Genomic DNA, 14,855 nt, shown 5'->3' on the forward strand with positions numbered 1-14,855 from the left:
CATTATGAGGGCAAAAAGGGATCTTTGATCAGAAGCAAACAGGAACATCTTTTTTAAACTACAAGTACAGGTGCATGTCAAAGGATTTGAATATCATGGAAAAGTTTTTCATTGCACAAAATCACTGAAATATTTCAAGAGTTTTTTGTTTTAATTCTGATGGTATGACTTAAAGTTTAGGAAAATAAACAATTCAGTATCTCAAAAAATTTGAATATTTTCTCAAAGATCAATCAAAAAAAGATTTACAAAGCAGTACGTTCAAGATCTCCAAAGCAGGTTTATTTATGCACTCAATACTTGGTTGGGGCTTCTTTTTCATGAACTACTGCTTTAGCGCAGCGTGGTGATCAGCCTGTGGCACTGCTGAGGCACCAGGTTGCTTTTATAGATGCTACTTATCTTCCTCATACCCTATAGATTCTCTGTGAGGTTCAGGTCAGGTGAGTTGGCTGGCCAATCAAGCACAATAATTGTCAAAAATCGGTCAGACTCATTACCCAGTCAATCACAGTTCACCCCATCTCCTGAGTTTTAATCACCAGCACCTGTTGGTAATCCCCTCACCCATTAACCACCATATTTAAGCAAGCACCTTAGTCTCACAAGTTGTCCGATCTCGTGCCTACACAGTGGAATCTGCCTCTGGTCTAGTTACTAGCATTGACTCATTGATTACCAGTCTACTTACCTCCTCTCCAGCGAATATCTCTTCTCCTCCAATGAATATCTCCATATCTCCAGAATATCTCATCTTGTCTTCTTCCAAGTATTCCTCCAACATCTGCACTGAGGTGTGTGCCCCACCACTCTATCTGTAAAGAGGATAAGATCATCATTCTTCCAATCCTTCTCAAGTAACTGTCTCCTTTACGGATCTGCTCACCTTGATAAAATGTATCCCCTATCATTGCCCAGAAAGAAGGCCATGAAGGAGTATGTCGAAGAAGCCCTCAAACAAAGTTATATAGACCCATCCACCTCCCCTGCCCCATCAAGTTTCTTCTTTGTGGCAAATAAGGGTGGAGGCTTGTGCCCCTGCATTGACTACCGGGAACTGAACAAAATCACTATTAAGTTCCGTTATCCTTTTCCCCTCATCCCAGCTGCTCTTGAACAACTCCATGGAGCCACCATCTTCACCAAATTTAGACCTCTACAGTGTGTATGACTTCACCCAAATCCACAAGGGAGGTGAGTGGAAGACAGCATTTGTGACCCCTATTGACCACTATGAATACCGGGTAATGCCGTATGGCCTTGTCAATACCCCCTCAGTCTTTCAGGATTTTATGCATGAGGTGCTCCGGAGGTACCTTCACCACTTCATCATTGTATATATGATATGCTCTTTTACTCCATGAGCTTAGCCGAACATCACCAGCACGTCAGAGCAGACCTAGAATGGCTGAGACAGTTCCAACTCTTCCCAAAAGCAGAGAAATGTACTTTCCACCAGTCCTCAGTCCACTTCCTGGGGTATGTAATTGACCACACCAGCATCCATATGGATGTGGGGAAGATAGAGGTAATCTCATCGTGGCCAGTACCCAACACCATCAAAGAACTTCAACGCTTTCTGGGCTTTGCCAATTTCTACCACCGTTTCATACAGAATTACAGCACCATCACCAACCCTATAACAAACCTTCTTCGAGGCAAGCCCAAGTCTCCGTCCTGGACCCCATCTGCCACTGAAGCCTTCAACAACCTTAAAAAAGCATTCACCAGCGCTCAACTCCTAATTCACCCTAACCCAGAGCTCCTATTTGTGGTTGAAGTAGATGCCTCGACGACATGAGTGGGAGCAGTTCTGTCTAAGCGGCAGGGGAACGCACCAAGACTCCTTCCATGCTCCTTCTTTTCCTGGAAAGTCAGTCCGGCTGAGAAGAATTATGACACCGGAAACCACAAACTTCTGGCAATTAAACTGGCCTTAGAGGAGTGGCGACACTGGTTAGAGGGAGCAGCTCACCTTTTTACCGTATTAACTGACCCCAAGAACTTACAATACCTCAGAGAAGCTAAATGCCTAAATCCCTGCCGGGCTAGATGGGCCTTATTCTTCAACAAGTTTTGAATTCACCATTTCCTATAGGCCCCTTCCCCGAAACATCAAAGCCGACACCTTGTCTCGTATCCATGCCTCTGAGGAGATTGTAGAGGAATCAGAAAAGATCCCGCCACTCTGCCGGGCTGCCCTCCTGAACACTGTTATATACCACAAACACGGCACACTTAATTCATTCACACCACAAACTCTTCCTTGGGCACTGGCCACTATGGGGGCTGATGCCACTCTCTCGCTTGTAAAAGACTGCTTCTGGTGGCCAAACATGGCTAAAGATGTGAGAAGGTTCCAAAAGCTCCTGTCACCTCCCTACTGGCAAGTTATACCCTTTACCCCAGTGGTTCTCAACCTTTTTTTCCACTGGGCCGCACTATGGTCCAAGTACAAGTCTCGCGGGCCGCACGCATATAAATTACATATTACGTCACCAATACAAACCAACCTGATTTAAAATATTATAGCCTAAATATTATGATATCTAATTGATTAGATTCATTGAAATAAATAAATAATTCTACTCCCCATAAATAAAACAAAAAAACAATTTTGGGAAATACGACTCAATGTAGTAACAGCACAATGAAGGTGCGATTGTAAAGCCTGTGTTATACTTTCCGCCTGCGCAATCCATACGTGGAAACGGCCAGCGCTGATGCGGACTTCTTCCATTTATACTTCCGAAAGCGTACACTGATGGTCCGCTCTGCAACAAACATGTGAACAAACAATTGCCAAGAATTATTGCACATCGCTGTCTTTATAATCTTTATTGACGGATTGCACAGGTTAGATTGGCAATGGGCTTCTTTACACTGCCTGAACACGTGCAATTGTACAACTGTCCTCGCAGGCATCTGCTCAGAGCCTCGGCACACACTCTCCGATGACGATTCCCAACCGTCCCTGGTCACACCTAGGAGTAGATTTTATAATGGACCCACCCCCTTCTGACGGTAACACTTGTATACTAGTCATAATCGATAGATTCTCTCCTCTGGCTATCAAGTAAATAAGATATAAGAAGTTGGTCGCTTTCTGAGAACCTTCTGCCGTGGCCACCAGGACTCCTGGAACCAGTTCCTAGGCTGGGCCGAGTACGCCCAAAACTCCTATGTATGATTTCAATGCATACTCGGTTACCAGCCCCCTCTATTTCCCTGGTCAGAAGAGCCCTCGGATGTCCCTGCCATCGATTACTGGTTCCGGGACAGCAAGAGAGTCTGGGATGAGGCCCACCATCACCTTCAATGGGCAGTGCTCAGGCAGAAGATGACAGCCGACCTTCGCAGAGCGACAACCCCCACTTACCAACCCGGTCAGAAGGTCAGGCTGTCCACCCGGGGACATCCGGCTGCACCTGCCCTGTAGGAAGCGAAGTCCCAGATTTGTCTGCCCTTTCACAATCTTGGAACAGATCAATCCCGTCAACTACTGTACAAACTTCAACTTCCACCACAGTATAAGATTCACCCCACCTTTCACGTTTCACTACTTAAACCCTTTCACTCTCCTGTTTCCACAGAGCCTGACCAGACAGAGGAACCCCCTCTGCCATTACCCCTGGAGGAAGGATCCATCTATAAGGTCAAGTAAATTCTGGAATCCCGGCGGTGTGGTGGCAGATTAGAATACCTGGACGACTGGGAAGGCTATGGTCCCCGAAGAATGCTCCTGAGTCACTAGAGATGACATCCTAGACCCCGGCCTTCTTGAAGAATTACAACACATCCAGATTGTCCAGCACCACAGGGTAGAGGAAGACCACCATGCCGTCGGGGTATTCGGCTCTCAGGAGAGGGCCGTGGAAGAGGGGGTACGGTCACATATTGTCAGGCTCATTCCCCAGTCAATCACAGCTCATCCCATCTCCTGAGTTTTAATAACCAGCACCTATTGGTAATCCACTCACCCATTAACCACCACATTTAAGCACGCTCCTCAGTCTCACAAGTTGTTCGATCTCGTGACTACACAGTGAAATCTGCCTCTGGTGTAGTTACTTGTGTAACCCAGGTTAGAAATATAAAAACACAACCTCAAAAGAAAAAGAGAGAATCTTAAAATTACATTCTGTTACTTAACTAACCAATTTAAATGTTTAAAACGCTGTTTAATGTGAGGAGGAAAAAAAGAACACGGCCCCTTTAAGAAAAACGCATGTGCTGAATAGGGAAGAGAGAGAACGTGCTAATTGAGATTGAGATGAAGAGACCAGAGGTGACGCTGACAGTGATCGGTCGAGTAAAGAAAAATAACTTTGACTTTAAGATTGTAAAAGTAAATGTAAATTGTTCTGAGGTGCTACATTGGCGAAATCTTTTCCATTTACATCTCTGAGATTGACTTGGATTATATTTGCGTTTGTGAGTTGAGACCAAACGGATTTGGTGAGTTCTCTAAGTTGTTTAAAATGTGTATGGTTCCAAAAATGTATTTTTATTTGTAACTTATTAATGAGGAGTAAATGTTTTGGTTAATATATGTGGGAATGAGAAGTGGATTATATGGAAATGTATATCCACATGTGCTTCGTTACAAACGTGAGCCACCATTTTGAGAACATCTCATGATTGTATGAGACTGGGAAGATTATTGTTTCAAGCAAATCTTTAATCTTTAGAGATTGTGTTGTATTGTTAATGGTGTTTTGTTCTGTTTGTGTGTGTATGGTACTGTTTATAAAACAGGACAGTTTTTTTTTTCCCTTTGAAGACATCTGAAATTTGATTTCAACAAGATGGCGAACCACCCAACAAACCACTGGGGAGAACAGAGACTGTTACTATATATCAGCGACCTGTAAAGGAAAGCAAATTCACCTGGGTATTCTCCATCCTGGTAGGACTGTAAAGACTGCTATATTTTCCTTCCTGCAGTTGGACTGAGTGACTGACTGTAACCAGAATTGTGCGTACAGAATTGTGAAACCAACTTTGAGAATTTTGTAACTTTTGTGCATTTTCTTATTTATTTTTTTTTTTTTTCCCTTCTTGAATGTTGAGTTTGGTTATCTATCATTTGTGTTAGAACAAAGAAAAAGGTTACTTTGAAGCAGTCTAAATAATACTGCATAACAGAAACCACTGAATAAGAAAAGAACCAAACTTAAATTGATTAGGCCTAAAAGCGAACATAACTTTATTAGATCTGAACTAAATAGGATAAAACAACTAGGTGAACAAAACTAGTTAAATTAGCGCAAATAGAAGGAAACCTATAAAAAAAAAAAGGTAAACATTCATTTGATATATTGTTTTATTTTTATATTGTTTTTCCTTTTATACTGTGGATGGTCATTTATTTATTTTCTTTGTATTGTGTGTGAAGTGAGGTTTACGAGTGCACTGTTTGTCAATATAAGCCGGCAGTTATTCAAACACATTTAGTGGTCTGTGTGAGTTTATTTACTGCTCCTCTGAATCTAGATACTGGTCCAGCATACCTCAACCTGAGGGTGACATAATTGTTACACTTGCATCGACTCATTGACTTACCAGTCTACTGACCTCCTCTCCAGCGAATATCTCATCTGGTCTTCTTCCAAGTATTCCTCCAGCATCTGCACTAAGGTGTGTGCCCCATCACCCTATCTGTCAGCCTATTGATTCTCCTGAGAGAGGATTAGATTGTCATTCTCAAGTAACTGGATCCTTTCGGATCTGCTCACCTTCAATCTCCCCTTCACTTTCATTGCTCTTCTGTGACAATAAATGTCTAATTTTACTAATCTTCTGTCTCAGACTCCGCTTGTTACAGTTAATATCATGGTCAGCAAACCACTTGGAAGTGGTTTTGCAATGTGGGCAGGTGCTAAATTCTTGCTGCAAAATGAAATCAGCATCTCTATAAAGCTTAATGAAATGCTAAATTTACTTTCTGAAAAGAGGACTTTGGACCACTGAGTAACAGTCCAGTTCTTTATCTCCTTACCCCAGGTGAAATGCTTCTGATGTTTTTTTTCTGGTTCAGGAGTTGCTTGGCTCTAGGAATGTGACAGCTGTGGCCCTTTTCCTGAAGATGTTTGAGTGTGGTGACTCTTGATGGGCTGACTCCAGCTTCAGACCAGACTGAAGTCTCGGTACTTGCTATGCCTCAGCAGCATAGCAGATCTATTCTGCCAAGACCAAATACATTAACATTGTTATGTACATTACCATGCCAATCCCTTTGTCATGACATAATTTCAAGATGTACTGAAAGACTGAAACTGCCAATCAACAGAATAGTAAATCAATTATACATGTAAACACATACATTTGTTATTCATTAAAAATCTTCATAAGGTTGCATCATAAGGTTTAATGCTTGTCTTTCAATCGGTTAATCGAAATAGTCTTGTTTTGTAAGTTTCTCTACATAGGAGCATCTGTTAAATGCCTTAATAAATTGTCTATTATATATTCACTCATCCGAATCCTAATGTATTTGTCATATATTATACTGCTGATTATTCTCAAATATTCCACCATGCATAAAAAGTTAAAATACAAACAGACAGATAAGCAAACAAAGAGCAAATTTATTATACAAATCCAGCCAAAAGATAGGGGGAAATTTTTAATCATGAAGGCCTGGCAATTTTAGTGTGTTTCTGGTGATTTTTGAGCATTGGTAATATGCTAGACTAGAGTTTCCCAGCGATGATGATGTTCCAGCAATAGAGATTCACATATGGGACTAATCAAGAGTTTAAGAAACTGATGCAACACCTGCCAACCAGCACACACACACACACACACACACACACAGACAACCCTACAGAAACACAAATAAATATGTACATGCCAGTATGCATGAATACATGCATGTGCACACACTCTTTTAAGCTCTACAAAGAGTGTCTGTAATGACCACATGTTTTTATGGGCTGCAAATAAAACAAAAAACTCAGATGACAACACAGCCATGTTTACCACTTCTGTACGTGTTGCACAGCTGTATCTATCTATCTATCTATCTATCTATCTATCTATCTATCTATCTATCTATCTATCTATCTGCCTGCCTGCCTGCCTGCCTGTATCTAGCAAATAGTTTATTATTTTACAGCACTCTAAGGAACATTGTTATGAATGTCACAAGTTCATATTTATATTTCCCTATATTCCCGCCATTAAAAAAAGATGAAGCAAAGATGCTTCCCCTCAAATTCCTAGTTTCTCTTGCACAATCTTTTTTGGGTGTCAAACACATACATTTTATTCAGCATAATTATTTTGTTTGGTATTTTCATTTAAATAAAGTTTAAGTATGCTGGCAGAGAGACAAGAATAAACTTTCATGGGTAAAACAGCTTTAAGATGGTTGATGATTTGTCTGTAAACACAAAAGGAGAATTAACCTATCGTGATAGTATCTGAAATTAAGGATTAGGATGGGGACTTTAAGCATTAAACCATTTATGTTAATAACTGTGACTGATTATGTGTAATCTGGATTAATCAGATCCCAAAGTAATTGTAATTGGATTATGTTACATTTTAAAATAATCAAAAGCAGTTACTTTGTATGTATTACATGATAAGGTATTGTTTCTTTTACACAATAGCAGTAAATATTTCATAATTATTATTTCTCTGTTACTATTCATATATATATATATATATATATATATATATATATATATATATATATATATATCTGGGGATTAGATGTTGTCATTCAAGCATGATATCAACTTGAATGAAAGGATCATATATAATATAGATTTTTAATTGTTATTGTGTTCTCAGGCACTGGTACATTTCTCGATTAAACCTTAGCATTTAATTAATCTCAGTCTCATTTCAAGTCAATTAATTCCTCAAAACAATTTATATAAATAGCACCACAACAACTTCAACCCACTTTTGCCATTCTAAGACCATGTTTAAGAACATGGTCCACAATAATGGCCCTTATTTCATCAAAAAAGTGCCTAAATTCTTGGTTATCTTCTGTTTTCCCTCCCCAATCTTCCACCAAGCATCCTCTCTCTTCTTTTTCTTCTTCCCGGCTTTTGACCCTCTTTTTCTTCTTCTTCTTCTTCTTCTTGTTATTATTATACACTTATTATACACTAAATTGTACACAATGACATGACAGTACATGGAACATCATCTGCACAAAGTGCCGTTGTCTATATGATAAATGAAGCCTCTCTATCCTCAGTGTCCACACAAACACATGCTCAGAGTTTGGCAAGCAAACCGATGTTTGAATCACCACATGAAAAAGAGCAGGCATCAATTTTCACAGGACAAAGACTGGTCATATTTAGCCACTTAAGGGTAAATTGCTTTAGAAGACAGTGATAAAAAATGCAGATTAAAGACTATTGAAATTTGTTTTAGAGCAGAAAAGATAAATATTATTGTCGTCTCAACAATACTTTTCTTAAAGTTAGGATTTAATGATTTTTTTATAATCATAAAGGTAATGATTAATGACACGTTTCATATTTAAATGTACATAAAACAACAATGTATAATATTTTTAATTCAAAATATAGGGTGGACTTTTCAAATGATTTTGCAGGTTTAAGGTTTGAGCACTGATAAAAGCTTTAGACTGTCAGCATGAGAGTTTATTTTCCATGTGCTCCCTGAGAACGCTTCGAGGTTTGACCGAGTCCACTTATGTGACGCAAATAAAAACAAAGACAATTGTGGCAGAAAGAAACAACCCAGCTCTTTCTCAGTTCTTCATCACCAGAGGAAACGTAAGCGCTATATACTGTACACTCACTCAAGAGCCATTTCAGCCTCATACTCAAGTACAGCAGAACTGAATGATCACATAAGATCACTGGCGCCCTTTAGTGGTGTGTTCTTCACAAACATGATCAGGGTTGGAGCTGAACTTTGCAGGAAAGCAGATCTCCAGAACAGGTCTTGGCACGCCTGGCTAATAGTATGTGCTGTGATACTGTGTATTAATAACAAAAATGTTCCGTATTTATTTATTTTTTATAAATAATAATATAACTTATGCTTTCATTTTATTTTTAAGTGTTTTGTTTGTTTTTTTTTTTGTTTTTTTTTACAGTAAGTGCAACTCCTTCATAAAGTCACCCCGTGGATAGATGTTAATTAATGAAACTAGTTTCAAAACTGGAAAGTTAAGAGTCCATCTCCAGATCATTCTGTGACTGACGGACTGGAACAAACCAATTTATGGCAATGTGATACGAAAAGCATCTTCCAAATGGTGTTCAATTTTAAAGTGAGAAGCACACAGTAAGAACCGCAGCTATATTTTGTATCTAAATAGTTGTTAGTCTTTTCAAGGTTTATCTTCAACAACTTATGCATCAACTAAGTACTTCAGTGTGCCACTGTCATTGTAGTAGCAAAACAACAGCACACTCTATGGTGATTAACACAGTTATTCACTATCTGCATGTAGTTTTTAAACTGTGCAGTATGGCTGCCAAAAAAAGTCTCTTTTAGGAACACAACACACTGTCTGTCAAGAGGTGAGAGAATTATAGTACACTATGACATACTTATATATGTTCTGCACTGTGTCTGACTGTTGCTGTGTTTTAGTCAAATTCAGGGTGAATCTCCTGAGGATCACAGTGATGGCTTCCTCAGAGGGAGTTCAAGTCAAGTCACCTTTATTTATATAGCGCTTTAAACAAAATACATTGCGTCAAAGCACTGAACAACATTCATTTGGAAAACAGTGTCTCAATAATGCAAAATGATAGTTAAAGGCAGTTCATCATTGAATTCAGGTATCTCATCTCTGTTCAGTTGAAATAGTGTCTGTGCATTTATTTGCAATCAAGTCAATGATATCGCTGTAGATGAAGTGACCCCAACTGAGCAAGCCAGAGACGACAGCGGCAAGGAACCGAAACTCCATCGGTGACAGAATGGAGAAAATACCTTTGACCTATGACCCTTGTACAGCAATAACTGCAGGCAACTGCAGGTAAGCTGAAAAAGCTCAGTTTGGAGACAGTTACACTGAAGATCCTAAAGGTCCCTGGTCCGATCCTTGGTTTTGGCAAAGCTTTGGAGAGTAGTGACCCTAAGGTTGTGGGTTTGAGTCTTGGGCCAACAATACCATGACTTAGGTGCCATTGTGCAAGGCACAGAACCCCCAACTGCTAATAATTTATGTTAAAGCATAAATGGCTGCCCACTGCTGTGTGTGTGTGTGTTCACTGCTGTGTGTGCCCTTCGGATGGGTAAAATGGAGAGCATGAATTCTGAGTATGGGTCACCACTCTTGGCTGTATGTCATGTCACTTTCACTTTCATGTTTCTCGTAACTGCTCAGATCTGGGGAGGGCTACAAAAAATAATTATGCTGCCCTGAAGGTTTTCAAGAGCAGAGTGGCTTCCATATTTTTCAAATAGAAGAAGTTTGGCACAACCAGGACTCTTCCAAGAGCTGGTCACCCAGCCAAAATGAGCAATTGATGGAGAAGGGCTTTGTCTAGACTGGTGACCAGAGCCGTGTTTCCACCGCAGGAACTTTACCCAGGAACTAGGTACTTTGGGCTGGTACTCAGTGTCTTTCCACCGCAGGAACTAGGACCTCAATAAAGTTGCCCCTCAGAAAGTCCCTGCTGGCGAGGTGGTACTTTCAAAGTTCCGGAACTTTCGGGGGCGGGACTTGGGCGCTAAACATCCTGATTGGTTGAGTTCACACAGCATTGTGATTTCAGCCACCATTTATTCGGATCATTTTCAAAATATTACTGTTATTATGTTATGGAATGTAATTTTAAAAGTATTTCAGATAAGAATGTAGTTGTTTAAAACTCAAATCTGTGGTTTATTTATAAAGACAGCGCCTATTTAAAAATGTTTCTCGCCGATCTCTGCGACGGTGAGCTCCACGTGATCAGCGAGAGCTCAGTCCTCATGTATCTGCCGAGAAGCAGCCTCACTTCGGCTAGACCTTCTAATGTGTGCCGCTGGCTCTGATGTCTCTTTAGTGGTTAAACATAAAATGTAATTCGTTTGGGGTAAATCTAACAGGTAATCTTTTGTCTGTATACAATATTTCTATATGTTAAAATGAAAATAAAAAAGGCAAATTTATATAATATTTCGTTTAATTGTAACGACTGTATATATAACGTCACACATTTCCCTGTACTAAGTAAATTTCTGCAGCTGTTCAGAATAATTACAGAAATTGTAATTTCGGTGGAAACGTGGCACAAGAGGCTGATGGTCACTCTAGTTGAGCTCCATGATCATATATGAAGAAACCTATAGAGGGGCAAACATCACTGCAACACTCCACCAATCTGGGCTTTATGGTGGTGTGGACAAACTCAATCCTCTCCTCAATGAAGACACATGAAAACACAAAAAAAAATGTACCTAAAGGACCCTCAGACTCTGAGGAACAAGATTCTCTGGTCTGATGAACCTTAGTTCTAAGCATCATGTTTGAAGGAAACCAGTTCTGCTCATCACCTGCAGAGTACCATCCAAAAAGTAAAGTGTTCTGGTAGCAGCCTCATGCTGTGGGGCTGTTTTTCAGTGGCGGGGACTGGGAGACAGGGTTTAGGGAAAGCCAAATGGAACAAAGTACAGAGATATCTTCAATAAAAACCTGTTCCACATCACTCAGGACCTCAGACTGAGCCGAAGGTTCCCCTTCCAACATGATGATGACCCTATAAGCACACAGCTAAGGCAAAACAGGAGTGGCTTGGGGACATTTCTGAATGTCCTAGAGTGGCTCAGCCAGAGCCCTGACTTGAACCTATCAAACATCTTTGGAGAGACCTGAAAATGGTTGTCCACTGATGGTCCCCATCCACCTGACAGAGCTTGAAAGGATTTGCAAAGAAGAATGGGTGAAAATCCCCCAATCTAGGTATGCAAGGCTTGGTTCATACCCAAAAAAAACGTAAGGCTGTAATTGCTGCCAAAGATGCATCAACTAAGTACTGACTAAAGGGTCTGAATACTTATGTTAATGTGTGATTTCAATTATTTATTTGTTTTTCAGTTTTCACTTTGTCATTATGAGATACAGATTATAGATGTATAGATTCATGAGAGAAAAAAAATAACATCATAACATCTTAATACTTCTGTCTATAGAAAATGTACTGATCGAAACACCATTCTGCAAGGCCAAAACTGTAAATTCTACTTCTTGTTACAAGTATGGAAGAACCATCACTTCTACCACAAAAGACTGCTTTTTAAGTTATCTTCCTGATGTATCCGAATTCCTTAGCATATCCAAAACCTCAGAACAACTTGATGATGTAACAGAAACTATGGACTCTCTCTTTTCTAGCACTTTAAATACAGTTGCTCCTTTACGCTTAAGGAAGGTTAAGGAAAACAGTTTGACACCATGGTATAATGAGCATATTCGCACCCTAAAGAGAGCAGCCCGAAAAATGGAGCGCAGCTGGAGGAAAACAAAACTTTCCTATTGCTTGGCTGGAAAGTAACATATCCTTCCGGAAAGAGGAACAGTTCCACTCATTCTCTAATATAGGAGAGGAAGAATTGTATAAACTTGTTAAATCATCTAAACCAACAACATGTATGTTAGACCCTATACCTTCTAAGCTCCTAAAAGAGGTGCTTCCAGAAGTCATAGATCCTCTTCTGACTATCATTAATTCCTCATTGTCATTAGGATATGTCCCCAAAACCTTCAAACTGGCTGTTATTAAGCCTCTCATCAAAATACCACAAATTGACCCCAAAAAACTAGTTAATTATAGACCAATCTCGAATCTCCCTTTTCTGTCCAAGATACTAGAAAAGGTGGTATCCTCACAATTATATTCCTTCTTAGAGAAAAATGGTATCTGTGAGGATTTCCAGTCAGGATTTAGACCGTATCATAGTACTGAAACTGCTCTCCTTAGAGTTACAAATGATCTGCTCTTATCATCTGATCGTGGTTGTATCTCTCTATTAGTTTTATTGGATCTTAGTGCTGCGTTTGACACAATTGACCACAACATTCTTTTGCATGAACTTGAACACTTTGTTGGCATCAGTGGAAGTGCATTAGCATGGTTTAAATCGTACTTATATGACCGCCATCAGTTCGTAGCAGTGAATGAAGATGTATGATATCGATCACAAGTGGAGTACCTCAAGGCTCAGTATTAGGGCCGCTATACTCTTCATGCTGTATATGTTACCCTTGGGAGATATCATCAGGAAACATGGTGTTAGCTTTCACTGTTATGCTGATGATACTCAGCTCTATATTTCTTCGTGGCCAGGTGAAACACACCAATTTGAAAAACTAATGGAATGCTTAGCCGATATAAAAAACTGGATGACGAGTAATTTCTTACTGCTAAATTCAGAAAAAAAAGAGGTGTTAATTATAGGACCTAAAAACTCTGCTTGTAATAACCTAGAACACTGTCTAAGACTTGATGGTTGCTCTGTCAATTCTTCGTCATCAGTTAGGAACCTAGGTGTGCTATTTGATCGCAATCTTTCCTTAGAAAGACATGTTTCTGGCATTTGTAAAACTGCATTTTTCCATCTCAAAAATATATCTAAATTACGGCCTATGCTCTCAATGTCAAATGCAGAAATGTTAATCCATGCATTTATGACCTCAAGGTTAGATTATTGTAATGCTTTATTGGGTGGTTGTTCTGCACGCTTAGTAAACAAACTACAGCTAGTCCAAAATGCAGCTGCCAGAGTTCTTACTAGAACCAGGAAGTATGACCATATTAGCCCGGTCCTGTCCACACTGCACTGGCTCCCTATCAAACATCGTATAGATTTTAAATTATTGCTTATTACTTATAAAGCCCTGAATGGTTTAGCACTTCAGTATTTGAATGAGCTCTTGTTACATTATACTCCTCTACGTCCGCTACGTTCTCAAAACTCTGGTAATTTGATAATACCTTGAATATCAAAATCAACTGCGGGCGGCAGATCCTTTTCCTATTTGGCCCTTAAACTCTGGAATAACCTACCTAACATTGTTCAGGAGGCAGACACACTCTTGCAGTTTAAATCTAGATTAAAGACCCATCTCTTTAACCTGGCTTACACATAACATACTAATATGCTTTTAATATTCAAATCCGTTAATGTCACGATCGGTGTTATGGCAAACACAGAGAGGGAACCAATTGCAGATAAGTCGTTTATTAAGGGATAATCCAGAGGGGTAAACAGTCCAGGCAGGGGTCGAAACCAAAACATCAATCCACATAAACAAGACACGAACACAAGGCAAGACAAGGCAAGAATTGACGGACATGAATAATACTCTGACATTAAACAAGGACTCCGTAACACAGACTAAGACAGACTGGGTATAAGTAGACAGAAGGATAATGAGGGAACAAGAGAAGGGTGGGGGACAATCAATTACATAACAGGGAGGAAGGTGACCAAATAAGGGAACAGGAAGTGATCTGGTGACAGACACTGTGAGAAAGGAGGACATCTAGTGGAAACCCAGGGAACAACAACCCAGACACTGTGACAGTTAAAGGATCCTAAGTCATGGTATTGTTGGCCCAAGACTCAAACCCACAACCTTAGGGTCACTACTCTCCAAAGCTTTGCCAAAACCAAGGATCGAACCAGGGACCTTTAGGATCTTCAGTGTAACTGTCTCCAAACTGAGCTTTTTCAGCTTACCTGCAGTTACCTACAGTTATTGCTATAAAAGGGTCATAGGTCAAAGGATTTTTTCTCCATTCTGTCACCGATGGAGTTTCGGTTCCTTGCCGCTGTCGCCTCTGGCTTGCTTAGTTTGGGTCACTTCATCTACAGTGATATCGTTTACTTGATTGCAAATAAATGCACAGACA

The 14,855-nt window shown here is 39.9% G+C and overlaps 1 protein-coding gene across 1 annotated transcript; it reads left to right on the forward strand.

Moving 5' to 3' along the window:
• Positions 1–1,360: 1,360 nt before the first annotated feature.
• On the forward strand, positions 1,361–1,801 carry LOC113040853 (uncharacterized mitochondrial protein AtMg00860-like). Its single transcript, XM_026199057.1, has one exon. The coding sequence runs from the start codon at positions 1,361–1,363 to the stop codon at positions 1,799–1,801; it is 441 nt and encodes a 146-aa protein (XP_026054842.1).
• The last annotated feature ends 13,054 nt before the right edge of the window (positions 1,802–14,855 follow it).

The sequence above is a fragment of the Carassius auratus genome, chromosome 23 (assembly GCF_003368295.1).
Source record: "Carassius auratus strain Wakin chromosome 23, ASM336829v1, whole genome shotgun sequence".
Classification (NCBI taxonomy): Eukaryota; Metazoa; Chordata; class Actinopteri; order Cypriniformes; family Cyprinidae; genus Carassius; species Carassius auratus.

Bases quoted from the DNA above. Each gene is read 5' to 3' on its own strand.
- LOC113040853 (XM_026199057.1), top strand. From the start codon at position 1,361: ATGAGCTTAGCCGAACATCACCAGCACGTCAGAGCAGACCTAGAATGG.